At 37.6% G+C, this 25,444-nt stretch overlaps 1 protein-coding gene across 2 annotated transcripts in view; it reads left to right on the forward strand.

Moving 5' to 3' along the window:
* Nucleotides 1-25,444, forward strand: part of LOC149815981 (ARM repeat superfamily protein) — a 183,750-nt gene that overhangs the window by 16,311 nt on the left and 141,995 nt on the right. For both annotated transcript variants that reach the window (XM_089988872.1, XM_089988873.1), the window contains exons 8-11: nt 792-965; nt 18,265-18,470; nt 18,579-18,719; nt 18,825-18,913. In XM_089988872.1, coding sequence (XP_089844998.1) covers nt 792-965; nt 18,265-18,470; nt 18,579-18,719; nt 18,825-18,913 — 610 coding nt within the window. The remainder of the gene's footprint in view (nt 1-791; nt 966-18,264; nt 18,471-18,578; nt 18,720-18,824; nt 18,914-25,444) is intronic.

Consider the following 25,444-nt stretch of genomic DNA (forward strand, 5'->3'; position numbering starts at 1 on the left):
TCTCGGAAGTTTAGTTTGGGCATCTTGTCACCCTTATTGGGCAGATGTATCATGGTTACTCTTATATTGCAATGACCTGGGAGCTATTAGAACTTCAGTGATTCCATTCATCATGGAAAGGCTAAACATGTGGAGAGTGATCAACATTCAATCAATAAGAATTTCGTATAAAAAAACCAAGTTTCACAAAGTAAGGGACAAGAATTAATGTTTTCCTTATTGCAAGCTGTGGATCAAAATTTGGAAGCTAAATCTCCCATAAATCTGTCCTTTCTTCTTTTCTTCTATTTTCTGATAATCTTACTCCTTTTTTAGCTTATCCAGTTGACTTCTTGCTGGCTTTTTTTTATTAGATCTGGCATGCCATGTCACTTTTTGGTTTTCTTGTTTTGAAACACTTGATCACCAACTCTCTACTATCATGAGTTTTGGGGAGCAAGAGGAGTGTGGGGGAAGGGAAAGGATGTTAGACAGCAGGCAATGCATGTGGCAGAGATTATCTGCTGTCATTCTTGTCATTGATACCTTCTTTGACATTTAACTAGTTAAATCAATAAATAGGGATGTTTTAATAACTAACAACTCTTCTGTAACTGTATGTAGAAATTGGACCTTATGCTCCTATTCATTAATGAAATCATGGAGTTATTCTTGTTTTACATGCATGTCATTGATTCAGTTTGTAAGGTGTTCATAAACTTGCATTTCAACTGAAGGAATGGATTAATTCAGGTTTATGCAATAAGGGTCTGTCAGGTGAGAATCATGTGTAAATAGTTCTATTTGTGCAGGTCTATGTGCAAGATGGTCATGAAGAACAGACTGATGAAAGGGGCAGTTCTGTTGAGACTAGAAAGTTTTTTTTGAACTGCTTATCTTTAGCTCTGGGTCGCTTGGACAGTGCAAATCTTGAACTTACAATATCTGAAAGGGGCCCACAGATACTGAATGTCTTATTTTCACAAGTAAGATGATTCTTCTTAGTTTGTGAACCTTTTAATTGCTCCTCTTGTTGGCAAATTTTATGATACCATTAGGATATGAATGCCTTTGAAGCCATCTTAAGGAAATAACACTTGTTTAAATCAGTGTTTATTCCCTTTTTATTACCCAGGACTGGTTGTGTCAATCATTCTGCTTACTAATGTCACATTATTTTGTATTTCACATGATTGGGTGTTTATTTCGTTTGAGGGCTATATCGCTTTAGGGATGGTTGTGTAAAATGTTAGTGCAGTTTATACAATTTTCCTGATTGAAAGCATAGTCACCTGTATTGTTAAAGGTAATTTCTCAGCGAGGGTATTTCTCGGAGAGTTTTTTAAAAGTTGATATCTTGGGAATATCTCGTGAATATCTCGACAATATATATAAAAATTAAATAAAAATTCTAAAAACAAGTAAAAATAAAAAAAATAAAAAAATGAAAGAAAACTAAGATAAAAACCTTAAAATAGGAAAGATAAATTGATAAATAAGCAATCAAGTTAGCAGCTAACAACTAACAAACGTTAAATTAGTACATATTTACATAACTAACAAGTAACAAGTAACAACCAACAACATAACAAATAATTATAGCATCCATCTAACAGTAGGAAAAAGAGAACAATTTAGAACTTAGATGTAAACATGAAATGACTAACAGGTAACAACTAACAAGTAACACGTAAACAACTCAAAAAAAAAGTCATAACTCATATTTTTTGAAAACCAGATCTTTTGAAAAAAAATCCTGAAATGTGCAAAACTCATCGATTTGATTTGGTTTCTAATTCTGAACCAAATTAAACCAAATTTTGAGCTCAAGGTTGCTTTTGTTTATAAAAAATTATAGTGAATTTCCAAATTTTTATCTTTAATAAATTTGGGGCTTTTTAAAAAAGCAAAATCTGAAAACAGTCGCAGTTGTCTGTAGCGATATTTATTGCGATAATATCGCCATATTATTGCAAGATATATAATTTGCTGATATATTGAAAATATCGTGATATATTCCTGATATTATTGGCTACCTTGAAATAGACGCTAATATCGCGATATTTTCAATATACCAGCGATATCGGTGACTGTGATTGAAAGTAAATACAATAAATTTTTTTCTAAGATCTCAAGTCCTATTAGGTAATACTAGATAAGTCGCCCATCCTTACAAATAACTATACAAAGTGGCAAAAACTTTGGCAACCTTCATACTTTCTCTTACTGTTAAGACATTGCCAGGTTGCACGGTAGAACTGCTTTGGTACTTTGACGTGTACATGATTGGCAGCCAACATAATATTATCATACATATTGAAAGGCCACTTGGGCATTCTTCTCCAACTCATTGAGAACATAATATTCTTCTCCCTCATTGGCCACATCATTACTATGCATCTCAGAGGCGTTGCTTTGATCATATCTAAAGTAAATAGCAAGGCAAGAATACACAAGAAATTTCAACCCTCAGAAAACAGGCAAAAGCAACTTGAATTGGGGACAGCATCATGTACTTCAATGGCCTTGTTAATGTAAGAGTCAATGCACCAATGAACCAATCTAATGAGTCCACATATAACTACAACATTCCAATTTAACAAAATTTTTATTTTTTTGAAAGAAAACATACATAAATAAACAGAAAGAATTTAGTACAGGCAGCATGATGGGTAACGAGGAATCACCCATTGGAAAAAAGTAACACAATAAAATAAAACATAAGAAAGTTATATAGAGACATTAGACTAGTAAAGTTGCATCTGCGACTGAAAAAATATTCTGAAAACCCAACTATCCTGATAAAAAAGGCATCATTATGATGCTTTAAATAACCAATGTTAGATTTGAATTTGGTCTTGAACAGACACCTATCATTCAAATCCAGGATGAAACTGAAGTATATCTGAAAAAAAGCTGGACTGAAACATTGTTGAGTTGAGCCTGAACTGAAGTTGAGGGCTCCAATGTATGTGTTGTGGCCCCCCCTGCCCCCATGTTATAAAAGACAAAAAACAAAAAAATTTAAAAAGGAAAAACTAAAAGAAATAAAAGTATGAAAAAATACAGTCATATTCTCAAATGAGAATATGTGCAAAATGAGAGATGACCGAAATACCCTTTATCGGGTTTTGAAAAATATATTTATATATATATACATATATATATATATATATGTATATGTATCTTTCCATATATATATATATAAGAATATATATATAAAAAGAACATTACATTTTAATACCCCCCTCAAACTTAGGGTGCCATAACCGAAAATTTGCCAAGAAGGAAGTTAAATCTTGGAGAGCACATCGCTTTGGCGAAGAAGTCTGCCAGTTGGTATTCTGATGTAACATATGGAATGTCTATGGTTCTTCTTAAGTATTCTTCACGAACATAATGACAGTCTATCTCAATATGCTTCATGCGCTCATGAAATGTGTGCTTTTTTACAATGTAAATTGCACTTTTATTATCACAACATAGTTTTGTGGGCCCTTGAACTTGAATATTCATATCTTCCAAACAATCTCTATGGTAATAGATGCCATGACTCTGTATTATGCTTCTGTGGATGAAAGTGAGACCTTCTATTGTTTCTTGCATCTCCAAGAAATTAAAGATTTCCCTAAAAAAATGCAGAAACCAGTGGTTGAGTGACAGTTATTCGGGGCACCTCCTCAATCAAAGTCAGTATAAGCAATTAAATTTAATTAAGAAGAAGATAAAAACACCCTCTTGTTTACTGTACTCTTTATATATCCGATGATGCGGGGAATGACGCTCATATGAACTGTAGTAGGTGCATGTTGAAATTGACTAGCAACATGTATTGCATGAGAAATATTAGGCTTCGTAATGCTGAGATACGTTAAAGATCCAACCAGTTACCGGTAAGGTGTAAGATCTCTTAGGAGAATTCTATCATCAATCTTCATCTTCGAACCTACTATTTCAGGAGTTTCACAGACCTTGTCATCTGTGATTCCTGATCTGTCAAGAATCTCACAAGCAAGTTTAGTTTGAGACAAAAAATAGCCTCTGTGAGAATAATCAACCTCAATTCCCCAAAAATATGTCAAAAATCCCAAATCTGACATTTCAAATTTTGAAGTCAAGATAGATTTAATGCTCTTGATTCTTTTGGTATCATCATCTGCTATTAACATATCATCAACATATAACAATAATATAACAATTCCTGCATCAGATTTCTTAACAAACAATGCAGTGTCAGTATAGCATGAAGAGAAAACATTTTCAGTCATTACATTGTTAAACCTATCGTGCCAAGCTTTGGGAGCTTGTTTCAAGCCGTAAAGAGCTTTACGAAAATGACGAACTTTATTTTTAAGAATTTCCATACCAGGTGGAGCATCCATGTAGACTTCTTCATTAAGATTCTCATTTAAAAAGGTATTTTCGACATCCATTTGGTAGATATTCTATTTTCTAATGAAAGCAATGGTGATGAGACATATGACAGTAACCATACGAGCTACTGGAGCAAATGTCTCTTCATAGTCAATCCCGTATTTTTTACTATATCCTTTAGCTACTAGACGAGCTTTATACCTCTTAAGAGATCTATCACTCTTGGTTTTGACTTTGAACACCCATCGACATCCAATAGTTTTCTTTTCACTGGGAAGCGTTTGAAATTCTCAAGTGTTGGCTTTCCTAAGTGCTTTGAGTTCACTCTCCATGTCTTCTCTCCATTCAATACATCGTTTGGCATCTTCAAAATTTTTCGGTTCAAAACGAGTGAATGACACTTAAGCAAGCCCAATATTTAGGAGAGAAAGAATCAAAGGATACGAATCTAGAAGGAGTTCTTCTAGTTCTTTCATTTCTTCTAGGATTTGAATAATGTGTGAAGATGAATTCACTAGGTTCACTATATTGCTCAATAGCACTTCTAAAGGTGCGTCTATCTCTATGAGTATAGGTGATAGTGTCTCTAGTTATATTTTCTTCTTGAGAGGTAGTATGGTTAGAGTTATCATTGATTTCAACCACTTTATTGTCACTGCTATATGTTGATTCATCATCACTAGAGATATCATCATCTTTAGATAATAGATCAAAAAGAAAGGAATAGTCGGCATTTTCTAAATGAGATTCATTCTTTTCAAAACCATTATCATTTTTCAAAAAAGTTACATTCCTTGAGACATATAACTTATCATTCTTAGTATCATAACATCAAAACCCTTTTTGGATTTCAGAATAGACAAGAAAGACACAATGAATGACTTTTGGTGAGAGTTTATCATTTTTATCTACAAGGACAAAGCACTTACAATAAAAAACTCTCAATCTATTATAATCGGGTTCTTTTTCATAGAGTCTCAAAATGAGAGATTTTATCTAAATTTTTGGATGAAAGACGATTAATAAGATAAACGGAAACAAGAGCTGCCTCGACCCAATTTTTTTTGGAATATTTTAGGAAATAAGAAGGGTTCTAGTGGTTTCAATGATATGCCTATGCTTCCTTTCGACAAAACCATTTTGTTGTGGGGTCTTAGGACACGATCTTTGATGGACAATATCATAATCTTCAAGATATTTCTTAAATTCATTAGATAGATATTCACCTCCGGAATCGGTCCTAAATATCTTTAAATTACTACTAAATTGATTTTTGATTATCATATGATATGATTTAAAACATGTAAAGACTTCATGCTTATGTTTGAGAAAATATATCCAACAATATCGTGAAAAGTCATCCACAAAAAATACATAATAGGCAAAACCTCCCTTGGATATGATGGGTGCTGGTCCCCAAACATCCGAATGAATAATTTCAAAAGGTTTAGTGGTAAACATAGATATTTGTTCAAAAGGCATACTTCTCATTTTTTCAAGAATGCAATCATTACAAGAGAAAGTACTTTTACAAAGATTTTTAGCAAAATCCAAATAGGACAACTTGGTGATATTGGGATGACCAAGTCTTTTGTGCCAAACATTTATATCTTTATATTATGCCACATTACAAAAGAGGGTTTTAAGAATTTGGAAAGAGTCCACATAATATAAGTCTTCCTTCCTAGAGCCTTCCCCAATCAACCTCCCAGACCGGTGATCCTGTATTAAACATTTATTAGATGAGAATTGAATGTCACGTCTAAGGTCCGAGAGTTGAGAGACATAAAGTAAGTTCAAATTCAATTTTGGTATAAATCTAATTTGAGGAATAAAGAAGTTTTGGGTTTTAAAATTTTCAATTCCCTTAATTTTAAGACAAGTGCCATTAGCAATTGAAACAAAAGATGGTGACGGATTTTCAAAATATTCGGTAAGAGTGGAAATGTTTGGAGACATATGAAATGAAGCACCAGAATCTAAGAGCCAAGAGGTTTTACCTGGAAGAGAATGAGTAGACACAACGACACCGAAAATAGCTCCCTTAAGAAGAGGTTGAAGAGCTTCCACAATTTGATTTATAGATAGAGCTCCATTTGTAGATTCATCTTTTTGTGGTTGAGATTTGGTGGCCATTGCTAGTAATTTCTTTTACTTAGGACAAATCCGTTTGATATGACTCGGCTCTTTGTAAAAATGACACACAATTTTGTTATAGTTCCTTCTTCCGCCTTGACCACCTTGATTTTGGCTTTTAAAATGAGGAGGTTTATATGTCCTCATATTGTTCCCGGGCCTAAAAACGACATTTGCTCCATCATACTCATCTTGATTTATGGGCATTGCAAGAATACTTGGATTTTGCCTGCTAATGCCCATGCGAGTTTCTTGTCCACTTAATTTTGTAATGACGTCTTCAAAAGAGGGAGAGGTGAAGGAGGATAGAAGAGAAGATCTAATTTGCTCAAACTCGGGCATTAGCCAATTCAAAAAGTTGAAAAATCGATCTTCTTCTAGTTGTTTATGACGAAGCTGTATGGCTTCTCTACTCCACTTGGGTTCGAGCATAGCAAACTCATCCCAAATGGAAGAGAGTTCGGCAAAATATTCTCTTATAGTCATCTCCCCTTGAAGAAGGGTTAGCACCCTCTTTTGGAGGTAATACTTATGGGACAAGTCTCTAGAAGTGTACATCTTCTAAGGTACTCCCACGCTTAAAAAGTCTTTTTAAACTTTATAATATTGACATTGATTCTAGTCTCAACGGAGGAGAAGATCTGAGACAAAATCTTGAAGTTCTTCATTTTCCACTCATGTTTTTTGCTATATTCTTCAAGAGCCTTAGTTCTTTCATCTCTCTCAAGAATTTTGATTTCTCCTTTTTCAACCAAAGTAATTTCAGGCTCCGGTTCCAGAATCGAGCCTTGAACATAACCCCAAATCCCTTTTCCTTTAATATGGGCTTCCATATTTTCGGCCCACACGTGATAATTGGAGCCATTAAGCATGAAAAAATATGGGCCTCCAACGAATTTGTTGTGCCCCCCCCCCCATATTATAAAAGACAAAAAAAAAGGAAAAACTAAAAGAAATAAAAGTATGAAAAAATACAGTCATATTCTCAAATGAGAATATGTGCAAAATGAGAGATGACCAAAATACCCTTTATTGGGTTTTGAAAAATATATTTCTATATATATACTTAGATAGATACATATACATATATATATATATCTTTCCATATATATATATATATATATATAAAGAACATTACATTTTAACAATTTGTAGATAGATTACATCACTGCCATCACACTATGATTAATTTGGCATGAAGCTGGTAAACGGAGTGTTCCTCAAGAAGGTGTAACCAGTCTCATATCATTGGCAAGTAGGTATACCATTTGCAATCATAGGATTGGGCCCCTAACTCACATCCTTATGGGCCAAACTGAGACTTGTGAATCTTTTTTTATTTTTCAATTATCCAGTATGTAATAAAATATGCGAAAATGCAAAACTAGGGCCTTTAAGGGATTATAAGATCATAAACACAAAGTGCACATTCACATACACAAGTCCAACTAAGGGACAATACAAGAGCACAAAGGCACTACACATGCACTAAGTGCATTCAAGACATCAAAGAACTAAAGAGCGAAATACAAATATAAAAAATATTCATTTTATTGAGTATAAATGCTCAAGACAAGCTTTATCTTACAAAGAGGAGAAAGACAATATATATAGAGCCAAGATGGGCATTTAAAAGAGGCATTCACTGTTTCAACAGTCACATATTTATGACTGTTCGAACAGTCCCATAGGTAGTCACCTTTCCAACAGTCATATAGACCCCCTACACTATACAATAAAGACAAATAAAATAAAGAACAAAAATACAATACTGTCCCTAGTGGACAGTCACTATTTATATGAAAATAACAATACCAAAATGGCCCTAGAGGGCATTACCTCTTACATAACATACAATATATATGTATATATTTTAACACCCCTCTCAAACTTACAGTGTGATAACCAAAAGTTTGAAACTAAGTCATCGAAGGTCTTAATTAAATACAAGTCTTCGAAAGTCTTCGTTAGATACAAGTCTTCAAAATATCTAGATTGGTTGTCTCCATCTTTATGACGAATCAAATAATTTTGCAAATACAAGTCTCCAAATGTCTTCATTGGTGATCGTCCTCAAACATTTTCATCAGTTGTCTCCATCTTCATGATATGATGCATCAAAGATATTCCTTTCTCAATCCATCGTATTTTTAAAAACCTGCAGAGAGAACGAAACAAAGGCTCCAACTACACAAAAGAAAATATTCTAACACAATAGTTTTAAAACAAAGATATTTTTGAACAAGAGAAACATTAGAAAATCATTAAGATAAGAGGAACATACCTCAAAGATAAATTTTTATGAAATCAAATTCTAAACCCAAAATCAACATATTTTTCAAGAAAACATAAATATTGAATATATAAATCATCAAGACGAGATAAACAATTATGCATAAATAATATCCCAAGGATTTTTAAAAACACATTTCAAATGTATGACCTCCTTTATCTCCAAAAAGATGGGTCATTACAATTGCATTATCTTTCAATTTACAAAATATTTGCCTGGTTTATGACTACACGGCTGATCTATATCTACAAGCTTCTTGATCTCAGCTCTACCTCTAATCGCTAAAAAATTGAACTTGACATGTAAGCTTGGGAATTAGTCAAGCATGGAGGCCAAGTTCCCTAGCAAGCATGGAGGTCAAGTTTTATATTCAATCAAGCAAAGCACAAAACTTATGTGCATGAAATGAAGATGCCAAGTGGACAAACATAGAAGAGCAAGAATTTAAGGAAATAAATTGAGGTTCTGGAGAGGTACTGGTCCATGATATACCCTTTTTTCACAGCCTATACTTAGCCAAGGTCAAGAATTGTTGGCTACAACCAATCAGATAGCAGGATTATTCAGAGTCATACTATCCTAACCATGTGATCTTCAAATCCCATTGGATGGTATTCCTCATGACTAATTAAAAAAAAAGAACATGTCTACCTATGCTCGAGTCTAGCTCAATTTTGAGCTCCGTGACAATCAACAGATGAAGCGAGAACAATCTATTGTTTAACTCAGAGCCTATGCATGATATACATATCACCTATTTGAGTGTAATTTGATTTATACGATATCAAATTTATATGGGTCATCAATCTTCTTGTTGAATAAAAATAAAGAACCCAACACGAGAAATTGCCATGAATCAAAGCAGTCAATTTGTCACCTGAATTGCAACATAAAAAAATCATGTTCATGTTGACATCATTCATAATATATGAACAATAGTCAAAGTGTCAAACCCATTAGATTTTGGGAATGAAAGTCTCTCAAAAAGGCTCATCTGTTCATTAACAATTTAGGAATAATACTGTAATTGATAATTAGTGAGGCTGCAATAGTTCAATGGTAGAATATTTGTGAAGGTGTACTTAGATGAGCACCTATGTGGTTTGTAAGTCTCCAAACAAGATCAACGAGGCACTTTTAATCTCTCAACGAGAGGGGCTTGAAAGTCTTTTTGTAATTTTCGACTAGGGGTAGTGGTGCTTTGTCAGACGATAAAGAACAAGGTTGTGTGGATTTTAAATTTCTTTTCTCAAATCTCAAGAGATTTGCAAGTTGCATATACTTGTTCTATGAGAAAAACACTATGTTACATGGACACTTCTCACAGGTTGAAGTGTCGGTGTTGGACACTTCCTGACACTGACACCGCCACTCTGAATACGACACCGACACACCACTCTTAAAATCAAGAGTCCAAAATTTTGGACTTGTGTGTTGAGTGTCCAACACCTTAAAATGTGTTTAGACATGCCATGTCGAAAGAGTGTTCATGCGAATGTCCTGTTTCGTGCATCATGGACACGGGTGTTGCGCTGCGGCTAGGGTCGTTCACCGCCAAGATCTCCCTGTTTAGTTCTCGCAGGCACACTATTCTTCCAACACTCGCAGGTGCTATGTTTTTGCTCAACGCACACAGGCGCACTAAGTCTTGCACACGCAGGCGTATGATATAGCTTGCGCTCACAGGCGCAACTTCTTACTCGCGCACACATGCGTGTGAGAAACTAGCGCACACTGACGCCAAATGCCTGGTGCGCGCAGGCACGGAAAAGAGTAGCGCGCACAAGCGCGTTCACAGAAGTGCACACAAGCGCTTGTATTGAAACACTGTCCGCTTATGTTTGCCCGCACCACGGCGGCCGTGGTTGCTGCGACGTCAGATGATCTCGACCAGCTGAAGAGGCTCGGATCCTGCGCACACACACACGCTCACACACACGCACACGCACACGCACACGCACACGCACACACACATAATGACAATATGCAATTATAGATTCTAAGGTGCGTTTGTTTGTTGATGCACTTATCTTAACTTAGTCAATCGATGCAGTGCGCTTGTAACGCCCCAAAAATCCAGGACTTGTAACTTTTTAGAATAGTTTAGAAAGCTTTGAAATCATACAATTATCAGAGTTTAAATAATACTTCAGCGGAAAATGATATTTTTAAAACCACAAGTCAATGGATCTTGAGCACATTACAGCGTAAACTTTCCTTTTTGTCAAATCCCGCACAACCATTGAAGTCAAATGGTTTAGAAACAGAGTTTCAATAATTGAGAATTCGTTTGTTGAAACCAAGAAGAAGCTTACTAAAACAGTTTTATTAACTCACGGTTTAATAAAAGAGAAATTTTGAAACACACTTTATACCAAATTTACCAACATGTCCTCAGGAGCGAAACGTTAGGGAAAAAGCTCTATCTTGACCTCATCACGCCATCGTGCCATCTTAGACTGTATTACCTATCCAAAACCTGCCCATAAAATGAGTCAGTTTCACTAAAAACTGGTAGGTGCACAGACAGGACAATATTGAACATAATTAAGCAGAATAATTTAATATGTCAAGTAGACAAGCAATTATATAACAATTTAATTTCAACAAATTCACAGAGCGACTATCATGAACACAATGTTAAAATTATTACAAGCATTCTACTGGCACAAGTAGGCTAACTATTACAAGCAAAGCACTGCACAAGAAAGTTAACTAGCAAAATACAATGCTTCATCAACCACACACACAATTCCATAAGTATTGAACCTGTTGTACCCTATAACTTTCATACGTGCATAACTGAACACATTGTGTGATCGGATTTAAATTATATTTCGATATTAACTGGCCAAACGGGTACGCACAAGGCACGACTCTAGAAACAGCCTAGACTGATCCGGGGGTTTATTATGCTATGTATTTTATGATAACCCGGATAGCTGACTGAGTCCGCACCTAAGGGGACGGTCGGAGACCAAGAGAGAAATCCCCAAAGCAGCATAAACAATGGATGCATCCCAAACATGGAGAGCTACCACCTAGGATAATTATGGTAGTCTCATTCCCCTAACTCCGATGACTGGGGAAGCCGAGTCTTTTGCTCGTAACTGCCATTAATGGACTGTCCATCGAAGTTTTGTACCTTCCTGTCGTTTCTCCTGACAGGAGTCAGCGATTCGAATGAGTACATCAGAGGTAGTTAACTGAAGACTCATTCTACATACTCTGGTCTTTCGACCCACTCGAGTATCTTGCCGGTGAAGGCGAAAACATCCCTTATTTAGGTGATCACAACATTTTGTTATTTGCGCTCATCGAGGTTGCCACAACCTACTCATCCAATCATCGCAACGTAAGAAGACGTACTTGTCCAAAAAGTACGGTCGTACATGTCATAAGTACGACTACGATGAAAGGGATATGGTTCCACAAAAGAAACCCCAACAGATGTTATCTGCAAAAGAATTAATACAACACAGCCTGGCAAGATAAATCTTGAATTCACTTCAACAACATTTTTCATATTTCATGATGCAAGGTCATCCCGGATCTCTCGTCCGATCAACAAAGTACTTAACATGTTGTGCATGTCTAAAAGTACGCCATACTGAACCAGGGAGGTCTGTGGGCTTCTCAAAAGGAATACCCAACACACAACTTCATAACAATTCAAAGAATATAGGAGTGCTCATTTGGCACGATTCATCCTTAAAAGCCATAATGCCACATTAAGTCATTCACACAAGACACAACACTATAAATCTTACATCCAAAATTTATCTTAGTATCGACATGTTACACTAGTTTGATACATAAAGAATGGGTCCTTCAACAGAACCCCACTCATTCATATGCTCATGCCCCTGATCGGGGTTATTCAAAATGAGCCGCAACTTGAGTCAAGGTTATAAAACATTTCTCCCAAGTGTGTGGACTTGGGAGGGGCCAAATGTGACTTCGCAATCCTGCAAGACTTAATCATACTTTGCAAAAGTTGTGCATTTTGAAGAGCCCTGGGTTTGCAGAAGGAAATCCTCTTTAAAAGAACTATAGTGCTCAAGTGCAACTTCTGGTGTTTTGAAAACAGGTGATAACAGGATATGCACAAGACTACAGTTATGTAAGTACATATTTACCATGAGTGTGAGCATATGCAGGTTATAACATGTCAACAAATAACTCTCGACTTGCGATGCCGCACATCGAGGGAAAAGCACATAAGTAATACATGAGGTACCAACACCATACATTGACCACTTAGACAGGCAAACACATAAGGTCATAAGTAATACACGAGACACATGGTCGTACCTCACTCAAAGGAAACGTGCAGGCAAAAATGGATGCAAGCAAACAAGGGCATATGTATTTCAAGAAATACGAAACCACACCTCAAATTCATAAACACTACGCAAAATAATAATCGAATAATGAAATTGTACATCCACCCATAGAAAGGTACAGGCGAGTATACATGCAAGCAACTTAGGGCATAAGTATTGCAAAAAGTGCGAAACCACCTTCAACACGTAAGCAAATACACAAATTACTACTCGAAGAGTAAAACCGTACATCGACTCATAAACATGGAGACCAGAATAATAAGTCACGCAAAAGCAGTATAAATCTAAGTACAACTAGCATATACATTTTAATTATTTCAACTTAATTAGATCTTATTGCCCCTTGTGCGACTTTACCCTACCTTGGGATGTCGTGCAGCTGCGTACGCCTACGCGAGAGGATAATACGAGGGTCGGGCCACGGAGCACGAACGGAGCCTGTTGCGTAAGCTGCAAGGTACGTTATTAGCATGCATTTAAATGAATAGGGAAAACGGCAATAAAGGACTGGGGTTTCGGCTTCTCAGCAAAACAAGGCAGGGATCAACGGTTCCTGCCGATCCGAAACAGAGCAGGGTAGGGTCCAATGACCCATGCCGGCAAAGGAAACAGGTGCAGGGGCCCTCGGCCCCTGCCGGATATTTAAAGAGGGGCAGGGGCCATCGGCCCCTGCCAGACGACTAAGAGAGGGGCAGGGGCCATCGGCCCCTGCTGGGTTTCCGAAAAGGGAGGCAAGAGCCGAAGGCTCTTGCTGGCTTGAAAGGAAGGGCAGGGGCCATAGGCCCCTACCAAAAAGAGGAATGGCAGGGCCGATGGGCCCTGCCAAAAAAAAATGAGCAGAGAGAGGGGAGTGCAGGGGCAAAGGCCCCCTGCGGCTTCAAAAGAGGAGGCAGGGGCCAATGGCCCCTGTCGTTCATGGAGAGAAAGGGCAGGGGCCAAAGGCCCCTGCTGGTGTTTAAAAGAGGAGGAGGGCTAGGGCCAAAGGCCCCTGTCGGTCTAAAAAAAATGGCAGGGGCCATCGACCCCTGCTGAGTTTTAAAAGAAGAGGGGCAAGGGCCGATGGCCCCTGCCGGAAGGTAAGAGAGGAGGGTGACAGGGGGACGACCGACCTCCTGTCGGTCGCCCCGATCTCCCACGGGGAAGAGAAGGGAGTCCGCAGGGGCCATTGGCCCCTTCCGGCACTCCAGCGCACCCCAAAAGAGGGAAGGGGACGACAGGGGCCCTGTAGGCCCCCTGTCGGGTCTCCAAAGGCAAGGAGGAAGGTGGGAGGGCGCGACAGGGACCGTGCGCCGCCTGCCGGCGTCCTGGCGAGGTGACAGAGAGGGAGATGGGAGGGGGAGAAGAGGGAGGAGGAGACCGAGGTAGAGGGCGTACCTGAAAAGGGGAGGAGGCGAGGTGGCTGGCGATCGACGGCGTGCGCAGGGAAGGAGGAGGCGTTGGTCGTGGTTTCCGCCTGTAGGGAACGAGAAGGGGGGGCGGGGCATCGTTCCTCCCCTCCCGCAATGCTCTTAAAGAGCTCGGGGAGGGCGACAAAAGGGGAAACCCCGATGGGTTTCCCCATCGGGCCGAAGGCGCGGTGGGGGGGAATGCGGCGCACAGGGGGGTTTTGTTTTAAACAAAACCTCTCCTGCGTCGGGTTATGAAACCCTATCGCAGGCGGGCCCGGGTCGGGTCCGGACCCGACCCGGCCCGGGTCCGATAATTTTTTTTTTGAAAAAACGTGGGTTTTACAGCGCTAGTAGCTCAACAGTTATTGGAGGCTAGGTGTTTGCGATCGGAGGATCGCACTCATCATCCGGCTTCAATGCTCATCACACAGATGTACCTGTAGCATTGGATCTGCAGCTGCAGATAAACACAAGTCATGCTGAGTACAATTAAATGTAGTACATCGGTGTGGTTGCACTCATCTGTAGGACGATCAAAGACGTTCTTGAGTAAGTTTCCTCAAAGAAGCGTCTGATGCTAGGCACAGTTAGAGCCTGTGCTACGCTTGGTTGAAGCTTGAAATCCGGCGCAATATGATGATCTGAAAATGCAGACTGCACGGTTGAATTGAATCAAGATCCGATTGCCGAAAATATCCTCACAGATCATCTAGCACACGATCGATGACTTGCGTATATTAGAAGAAGTGGAGGAGGAAGATAGTAAATGGAAAGCAATCTCTCAACTAGTTCACGGATGAACTAGAGAAAGCCGAACCTCAAGTTGAGGCCTTTCTCCAAATGGAGCCAAAAGAAACTCTAAACTTTATTTCTCAAAATCCAGATTACATGCCTCAAAATACAAAATGTCATCATTTTATAACATTTGACTTTCACTTGGCACCAATGCTTGGGCGGCCCAAGTATCAAAACCGGATGCTGACGTCCCTAAGTGATCTGCTGAAACCACTCTGCCCAAGATGTCAACTGCTGTCCAGATTGTCCCATACCCGAACCAACTTCGGCTGACTGCCCTGCTGCATTAAAACCTGATCCAGTCCCTGTTGTCTGCTGTTCTAATTACTGGCAATTCTGTCCAACTAGTGTCCAACTAGCCGCTACTGGTTCCCTCTGACGCCCTGCTAAACCGACTGCTTTGACCCTTGTGCTGTGTGATGCCCGAATTCATATCTTGCCTTGGTCTGTCTTCAGTCGGGTCCGCAACACGGGTGTCCAACTTTGTGAACACTTCCTTGCTATTTGTGGAAGTGTCGAGTATATGTTTTTGTTGCTCTATGTTTTACCTTAGAAGCTATGTCACACAGACACTCAATTTTCCCCTCCTTACCTATGTCATATAGGTGCTGATTGCGGGTACGGGTGCGGATGCGGCAATATGACACTTTAAAAAAACTTGGGTGCGGGGGTGCGGGGAGGGTATATATATAATTTTTAACAATTTTAAGTTAACATTAGGTGTATGTGTGTGCATTTATGTATTTATATATATAATATAGATAAAACTAGACTTGATTAGGGTTAAATGAATCTACTTTTGGATAAAATGGACCTCAATGTGGTTGACTTCACCTAACACAAAGGAAGCTGTGTCCAAGTGTTGCACCTGCCTGGGTGCGACGCAGGTGCGGTGCCCTGTTAGAAGAGTCCGTGTTACATAGCTCCGTACTTGTGTTGACACATATTGACACCTGAACACACCATTTTACCCTCTGTACATACAGGTTTGTATTCAATTTATAATTTATAATTATATTTTCAGTTTATAACTTTATATTTTCAGTATATAATATATATTTTAGATATAACATATATATTTAGATTATATTCAACTTATTTTGAATTTATTTGTATTTATGTGATATATATATATATATATATATATATATATATATATATATATATATATATATATATATATATATATATATATATATATATATATATATATATATATATATATATATATATATATATATATATATATATAGCCGTGTCCCCGTACCCACATTTTTTGGAATTTCCGTGTCGTACCCTCTGAACCCGCACCCAGGTGACATAGCTTAGAAGTGTGGCTGTTGATTAGTTTTCATGATACATTTTTGTACTTACAATCTTACATGTTTACATTGTCATTGACATTTGTGTAAATCAAGGATAAGATTACAAATGAGAAAGGAATGTGCATTTTATATTTTATGGTTTTGTTTGCACAATGCTTTAAATCTCTTATATATATATATATATATATATATATATATATATATATATATATATATATATATATATATATATATATATATATATATATATATATGGCCATGCCCAAGTATCTAGTTTTTTATGATCCGTTGTGTCCGACACTGACACCTGTGTCAATGTCCAAGTAATATAGAGAAAAAGGCACTAAACCTAAAGGGACATGAAATATATTTGTTTTGTAATCAGTTATCTTTTATCAAACTTCTGTAAAATCACCTCAAAGGTGTTGATGATGCAACTGAAGGGCATCCTTGCTTGTATTTTGCTTTGTACTTCATCTTGTAGAGGCATACCAAGATATTTAATTGTGAATTCCACCAATTGGCAACCGATTATGATGTCCATCAATTGGTTCTCTTGGTCATCAAGGTAGAAGGTAATAAAGTGCATTTGATCCCATATCAGTGCCTTGATATGATTCAAGTCCTCCATGTTTGTTTTGTAGATGTGTAGAGCCAAAACCAATTATGGGACATAAACTGTGTATTAGAGAGATGAAGGTGGAGGATGAAAATCCAATTTGACCCAGTTTTTAACAATTATTTGGATGTGATTAACCTGATACATTCATGATTAGATTTGAGTTTCGTAGCATTGTTATGGAACCACTATGCACCCTTGGAAAAGTATGCGTGTTGAAGGGACATTTATGTAGATGTTGGTATCCTTAGTGAGGGTGGGTGGTGAAATCTGCTTTGCTCCGATTGAAAGAAAATTTTCCAGTAGATGCACAACTATGTAGTTGTTGAAGAGGACAGGAGTGTCATCTGCTTCATGCATTTGTTTTAGTGAGGAAGCTTTTATCTCTTCAGAATGAGGAAGTTGATGGTAATGATGATTCACAACTTCTAAGGCACTGCGAAAAAGATTAGCTGGAGAAACAGAAATACCCTGAAGAACGTGGTGAAGGATGATGGATGAGACACATAACTGCCTAACAGGTAGATGATGATAGAGATGACATAAGATGTAATAGAGACAAGTAACTAAATATTCACCTGAAATGGAGAAAATACACAAAATTGTTGTTGATCGAGCTCAGTGGTAACTGCTCTATGTGTGTGTGTGCACACGTGTTCATGCATGGATTATTGCATTTTTCTTTTTTTGTTTCATAGTTTTTTCCTGATTCAGACTTGCAGTAACAACATATTTTGTGCAATTATTTCTTGATATGTTCATCCTGTTGTTGCTACAGTATTAAATTTGGTGTATATATCAATGTGCTGATGCAATTTTCGAAATTGATGTTTCATGGTATTTCATAGACCATTGCTTTAACTTCGGCTAATTTTCCACCTTAAGAAGTGAACTGTGTTGCATTTACTGTATGATAATTTTTTTGTTTTACTGTTAACTTGTCAGCGGTAATAGTCTGTATGACCTCATCACTTAATGTGTCATGATATGGATTTTTTCACTTTTGAAGATTAGGTCCACAGATGAAGATGTAACAGAAGGAGCACTTAACATTCTGAGGACTATTATCTTCAGGTCAAGCTCTCCTACATCTGGAAGCAAGCCTCCTGATGTTGGTCAGATGGAAGGATCCCTACCGTTGTTACTAAATCTTTTGGATGAAAGAGATGCTGCTGCAAGAGCTGTTGTCTCATTTGTTGCAGAATATTGCTTCTTGTATCCTTTACCAAGTTTCCTTTGGACCCTTGCTTTCTACCATGTTGCTTATGCTAAGTCATGAATAGTTCCATATAAGTCATTGTTAACTTATAACCAGTTGCACAGAAAACCAGATCAGTGTCTTCAAGAAATTTTTAGACGGCTTGATTCTGAAAATCACATCCAGCGGAGAAATGCTATAGATGTTATTTCTGAGCTCATGTCTACCTGTTCAGATTCAGGAAATGATCTGCCTCTTTCATTAAGGTATCTTATACCTCAGAAATTGGTCCAGGTGATTCTTTTTTATCTCTAGTTATTTATATAGATCTTTATCTTGCTTTCTAATTGTTATCTCCGCTGTCATTTCAGACATGAGATCGCAAAGCACTTGTTGGAACGCCTTGGTGACGAGGAGCTCTTAAATCGTGTACAGGCAGCTAAACTGTTCTCACAGCTTGGTAATCATCCTTTGTCTTCATCATGACCCTGCTTCATAGACTGTTTTATATGTTTGACACGTTAGTGTTTTTTCCTGAATACTAGATAACAGCTAACAATTTGAATTTTATTATCATGTGCCCACAATAATTTTGCCCTTTTATTTATTTATTTATTATCTTTATTCATTATGAAGAACATGACCCTAGTTTGCCAGACAGGGTAGCAAGTGGGTTCGGTCTTGGCTTGATTCTGACCTGACTGAAGATAATATGGGTGGATATGGGCCAAAAACCAAAATTCCATTCTAAAAATGGATCAAACCTGGAACCTATAGTTTTGGGTTCAGTCGGATCTGGGTAGCAATCGGACAAACAAGTAAATTGAACCATGTCTAACCCGACCTGATTTGATCCATTAACTGTTTTGTATGAAGTGACCAAGAGGGTAGTGTAGGATGTATATAATAATAGTTAATAAAATAAACCTTGTCAAGTGTGAAAATTACAATAATTGTCGCCACCCAGGATTTTCTCAAAGGGGTGAGTTTTATTCGTCAGTTATATTATAAATTTGCCACTGCGAAAGATTTTTTTCCAAAGGGGGGTACTTTGGGCTGCAAATCCAGTATCATAAAAGTAGGACCAGTCTCGAATCTCAAACTTTATCTGAGTTCCAAGTTGGATACAGTCTTGGAACCTGACCCACTGCTGTAAAATCAGACTTAGGATAGGTCCGACGCAAATCCATCCTATTTGCAACCCTAGTGCTACATGGAAACTCCTGGGCTATGTCACATGGGTGTGGGTACAGGGATGCGGCACTTTAAAAAAGCTGGGGTGTGGGAGGGTAAAAAAAAAAATATATATATATATATATAATTTTTAAGTTTTAACAGTTAACAACAGTAACACTAATGAAATAAAAAACAATTATCATAATTTTTAAAATATTATCTATTTCTTGTTAAATTAATTCAGTTCAGAGCATGTTGCTTAGTGAGTAAGCAATTATAAACATATCTGCAGGTTTGGATTAAGCATTAAACACATCACATGTAAATAAGAGTTTTAAAGGAATCCGATATATATATATATATATATATATATATATATATATATATATATATATATATATATATATATATATATATATATATATATATATATATATGAGAACTGCACATATTAGGCCTCATTTCTCGTTTTGCCTCATTCTGCCCCATAGTTTTGAAATGTCTTGTGATAAATCTGAACCATTAGATGTGTTTAGCATGCTCGATTTAGTGAGAATCGACTCTTGGATCATTTATGAAAAAAAAAACAGATACCTTTAGCCATTGATTTTGATTCTTGAATCACTGGAAAAACCTGTATACAAGACAAATTCCGATGATCCAAAATACGTACCGGAAGCTCGAGGGGATTGAAACAGTTCTGGAGAGAGATTGAGAGAGAGGGATTGAAGGAGAGAATGAGAGAGACAATATGTACCGGAAGCTTGAGGGCATCGCTGGCGTCAAGGTCGGGAGATGGATTGCAGCGTCGGCTTTAGGAGGAGAGGTCGACGATGGCGTCAGGGTCGAGATATCGCAGCGTCGACTTCAGGAGGAGAGGTTGAGTGGATTAGGGCAAAAAAATTGCCCTAATCCTCCTCTCTGCCAATTTCATCGGGCAATTTTTTTTAAGTTCAAAAGTTGGACATAAATGACCATGGGTGCGTTGACTGCACCCAGGGTTGGGTTGACCGCATCGGGTGCTGCATGGTGTGGCCCTATTCTTAGGATCCGATGGTCTATGGCTTGGTTCCAGGAAATTTTTGTTTTGTCGGGAAGCAAAATGATATTCGAGCTCAATGCCAATCAAGTCTCGCAACTCGCAGTGTTGTGCTTGAGTAGTCGGTGCCAACGTGAGTGTGTGTAAGCGTGCAAACTACAAAGTATAAAAGCAACTCACGCAAGAAGGATAAAAGGCTTCTTGGACGGGCTTCGTCTAGCCGAAGCTAGGGTTACAAGTTTGATACGCAGGCGCGCATGCCTAATTTACAAGCTCGCAAGAGCCACCCCTATCTCACGTAGGTGCCCACTCAAAATAATGCGAAATGGGTGGCCCTCTTCTTCAAGGAAAAGCCTTCTCCACCTAGTATTGTTAAGGATATACATTCATTTCAGATCAGAGTTGCTAGTCGAGGAAGCAGGAGCAAGAAGCGATTCAGGAAGCAGAAGCGGAAAGCGAGACATTTCTCGAAAGCGAACCAGAAGCAACCCAGGAAGTGAACCATAATCGAAGAAGAAATGAAGAGGGAAGCAAGCTGGGATTTGAGTGGGAAGCGAATAGGAATCAAGTTTTCTCGATATTGGGCAAATTTTTTTTTGTTAAAAGCTCCAAGCCCTCCCACAAAAGGAAAATTCACTTCCTCATATTGCGAAGTGAGTGGAAAGCGAGCGAGAAGCATGTGAGAAGCAAAATGGGAAGCATATTTTCCATTTAAAGGGGTCGCTTCCCCACGTATTTCGGAAGCAATGCGTTTTTGCACTTCCAAAATGTGTTTCGGGGAAGCGCGCTTCCCTGAGTCCTATTGTGTTTTCGGCAACCCTGGTTCAGATAATGATCGAGATAGATATTCTATTATTTATTATTATGTATTGGGGGTATTCTGGTCATTCAGATATGATGATGTGCATGCATTATGTTGTGTTATTAGAGGGTATTCTGGTCATTATAGCCTAATAACCTATTCTATTCAATGAAGGTGTAATCCAGCCCTTAGAGTTGCTGAGATGTTTCTGTGAAAATATCTTCAAGAATATCTAGTTCAAAAATGACTTGAATAACTCACAAGAATCACACAGAGAATAAGTGCACAAAGGCACAATGAAACACTCACAAAGGAGCACAAATGCACAAAGGCATAAAAGAGTTATCTTTTATTGAGACAGTAAGCACTCCAAAAAACATGCATTTATAATGGAGAAACACCCCTTATTTATAGACTACAAGGGATCCAAGGAGGGGCTCCCATATAGACGTTGGAGCCCCTCCAATGGTCATATTTATGACCATTGAATGTGTACAACGCCTATAATGTGGACCCCTCAATCAATACAACAACAACAACTACGCCTTCATCCCAAAACAATTGGGGTCAGAGATATGAACCAACAAAGAAAATCGTTCTGGGTCTTCCACATGAATCCTTCTCCTCCATTCATTTCTATCCAATGCCATGTCCTCGATGAGGTTCAAAGCATTCATATCCTTTCCTATCACCTCCATCCATGTCTTCCTAGGCCTACCCCGACCTCTTTTAACTAATATATTTTCCCATTTCTCCATCCTTCTAACTGGAGCATCATTAGGCCTTCGTCGAATATGTCCAAACCACCGTAAACGATTCTCTCTCATCTTATTTTCAATGGGTGCAACGCCTACCTTCTTACGTATCTCCTCGTTCTGAATCTTATCTTTTATTGTATTTCCACACATCCATCTCAGCATACGCATCTCAGCTACACTCATTTTTTGAATATGATGTCTCTTGGCAGCCCAACATTCCGTACCATATAGTAAAGCGGGCCTAATAGTCGTCCTATAAAACTTTCCCTTCAACCGCAATGGCATTCTACGATCGCACACCACTCCAGTTGCACTCTTCCATTTCATCCACCCAACCTTTATCCTATGATTTACATCTCCATCAATTTCTCCATACTTTTGAATGATAGATCCCAAATATTTGAAACAGTCATCCATCGGTATTTCTTGCTCACCAAGCTTCACTACTCTCCCATCACTACTTCGTTGCTTACTAAACCGACATTCTATGTATTTTGTCTTACTCTTACTCAACTTAAAACCTCTTGCTTCCGATGTCTGTCTCCATAATTCTAACTTAGCATTAACCCCAGCTCTAGACTCATCAATCAAACAATTTCATCATCAAACAACATACACCACGACACATTTTCTTGAATTGATCTCGTAAGCTCATCCATCACTATAGCAAATAGGAAGGGGCTTAAAGCAGATTCTTAATGTAACCCAACCGTTATAGGAAAATTGGTTGTCACCCCTCCACAAGTGCGGACATTGGTTACTACTCCTTCATACATATCTTTAATTATACTAATGTACTTGAGAGAAACACCTTTCTTCATCATTGTCCACCAGAGAACATCCCTAGGTACTCTATCGTATGCCTTCTCCAAATCAATAAAAACCATATGCAAATCTTTGTTCCTCTCTCTATTTCTCTCAATAAGTTGTCTAAAAAGATGTATAGCTTCCATAGTAGATCTTGCAGGCATAAAACCAAATTGATTCTCCGATATCATGACAACCTTCCTCAACCTAGACTCAATCACCTTCTCCCAAAGTTTCATAGTATGACTCATGAGTTTTATACCACGATAGTTTGTGCAATCTTGTATATCACCCTTATTCTTATATAGAGGCACCAAAGTACTCTTCCTCCACTCATTAGGCATCTTATTTGTCCGCCAAATCTTGTTAAAAAGATTTGTCAACAATTCTAAACCTTTCTCTCCCAAGCATTTCCAAGCCTCGATAGATATACCATCTGGGCCAACTGCCCTTCTTGATTTCATTTTCTTCAAAGACTCTGCAATTTCTTTCTTTTGAATCTTGCGCATGAAGTCACGATTCATCTCATGAAAAGGAATGAAAAAGTCTCCAAGATCCTGAGCATGACTTTCATTAAATAGCTTATCAAAATAATCTTTCTATCTCTCCTTAATCTCCTCATCTTTGACTAAAACCCTTTGCGTTTCATCTTTGATACATCTAACCATACCCAGATCCCTCGATTTCCTATCTGTCTTTTTTGCAATCCTATAAATATCCTTCTCACCCTCTTTGGTATCCAACTTGTCATAAACCCCTCAATCAATAAAAAAACAAAAAAATAAAAAAGAGAAGAAAAAGAAAAATAAGAAAGGGAAAAAGCATATTCAAGTGAATATGCGTGTTACATGTGAAATGATAGATTTACCCCTATAGGGTATTACAAAGAATATATATATATATATAATTAGATAGATACATAGACATATATATGAATATATATGTATATTTATCTCTCTCTATATATAAATATATATGAGATACAATTTAACACACCCCTTTAAACTTACAGTGTAATGGCTGAAAGTTTGCCAAGAAGAAAATTGAATCTAGGAGAACAAAGCGCCTTATTAAAAAAAGTCAGCTAGTTGATATTTTGATGTTACATAAGGAAGATCTATAACTTTCTTTAGATATTCTTCTCTAACATAGTGGCAGTCCTTCTCGATATGCTTCGTGCGCTCATGAAGGGTGTGATTTTTGGCAATATAGATTGCACTCTTGTTATCATAACTCAGCTTCGTGGGCCCTTGAACATGAACCCCCATGTCCTCTAATAGTTGGCGAATCCAGACAATCTCCATGGTTGTAGTTGCTATGGCTCGGTATTCGGCTTCAGCAGATGACAAATACCTTTTGTTGCTTCTTGCATGTCTAAGAAATTAATGATTCACCTAAGAACACGCAAAAACCAGTGGTGGAGTGACAATTATTTGGATCACCTCTCCAATTAGAGTCAATATAAGCAATTAAATTTAACTCAGAAGACGAAGATAGAAATACTTCCTTATTCAAAGATCCCTTTATATATCTGATGATTCGGAGAATTGCACTCATATGAACTAATATAGGCGCGTGCTGGAATTGACTTGCAACATAAACGACATGCGAAATATCAGGTCTAGTGATGCTAAGATACATCAAAGACCCAACAAGTTGCTTGTAAGGAGGGGGATCTTTTAGAAGAACCCCATCATCGATTTTTAACTTTGTTCCTACTACTTCAGGAGTTTCACAAACCTTATCATTTGTAATTTCCGACCTGTCAATAATCTCAAATGCAAGTTTAGTTTGAGATAAGAAGTAATCCCTGTAAGAATAGGCAACTTCAATGCCTAAAAAGTATGTCAAAAATCCTAAGTCAGACATTTCAAATTTATCTTTTAGTATAGACTTTATACTCTTAATCCCTTTAGTATCATCACTTATAATTAACATATAATCAACATATAATAATAGAATCACAATTCCTGTATTGGATTTCTTGACAAACAAGGCAGTGTTGTAAAACATGAAGTAAATCCATTTTCTATTATTAAGTTATTAAACCGATCATACCAAGCTTTGGGAGCTTGTTTCAAACCATAAAGAGCTTTCCGTAAGCGAATAACTTTACCTTTAGGAACATCCATTCCTAGAGGAGCATCCATATAGACTTCTTCGTTTAGGTCACCATTTAAAAAGACATTTTTGACATTCATTTGATATATGTTCTATTTTTTAATTGAAGCAATAGTAATAAGACATCTAACAGTAACCATACGTGCAATAGAGGTAAAAGTTTTATCGTAGTCTATTCAATATTCTTGACTATACCCTTTGGCAACTAGACAAGCTTTATAACTTTCAAGAGACCCATCACTCTTTGTCTTGACCTTAAAAACTCATCTACATCCTATTGTCTTCTTT

The sequence above is a fragment of the Nuphar pumila genome, chromosome 15 (genome assembly GCF_984573655.1).
Source record: "Nuphar pumila chromosome 15, dmNupPumi1.hap1.1, whole genome shotgun sequence".
Classification (NCBI taxonomy): Eukaryota; Viridiplantae; Streptophyta; class Magnoliopsida; order Nymphaeales; family Nymphaeaceae; genus Nuphar; species Nuphar pumila.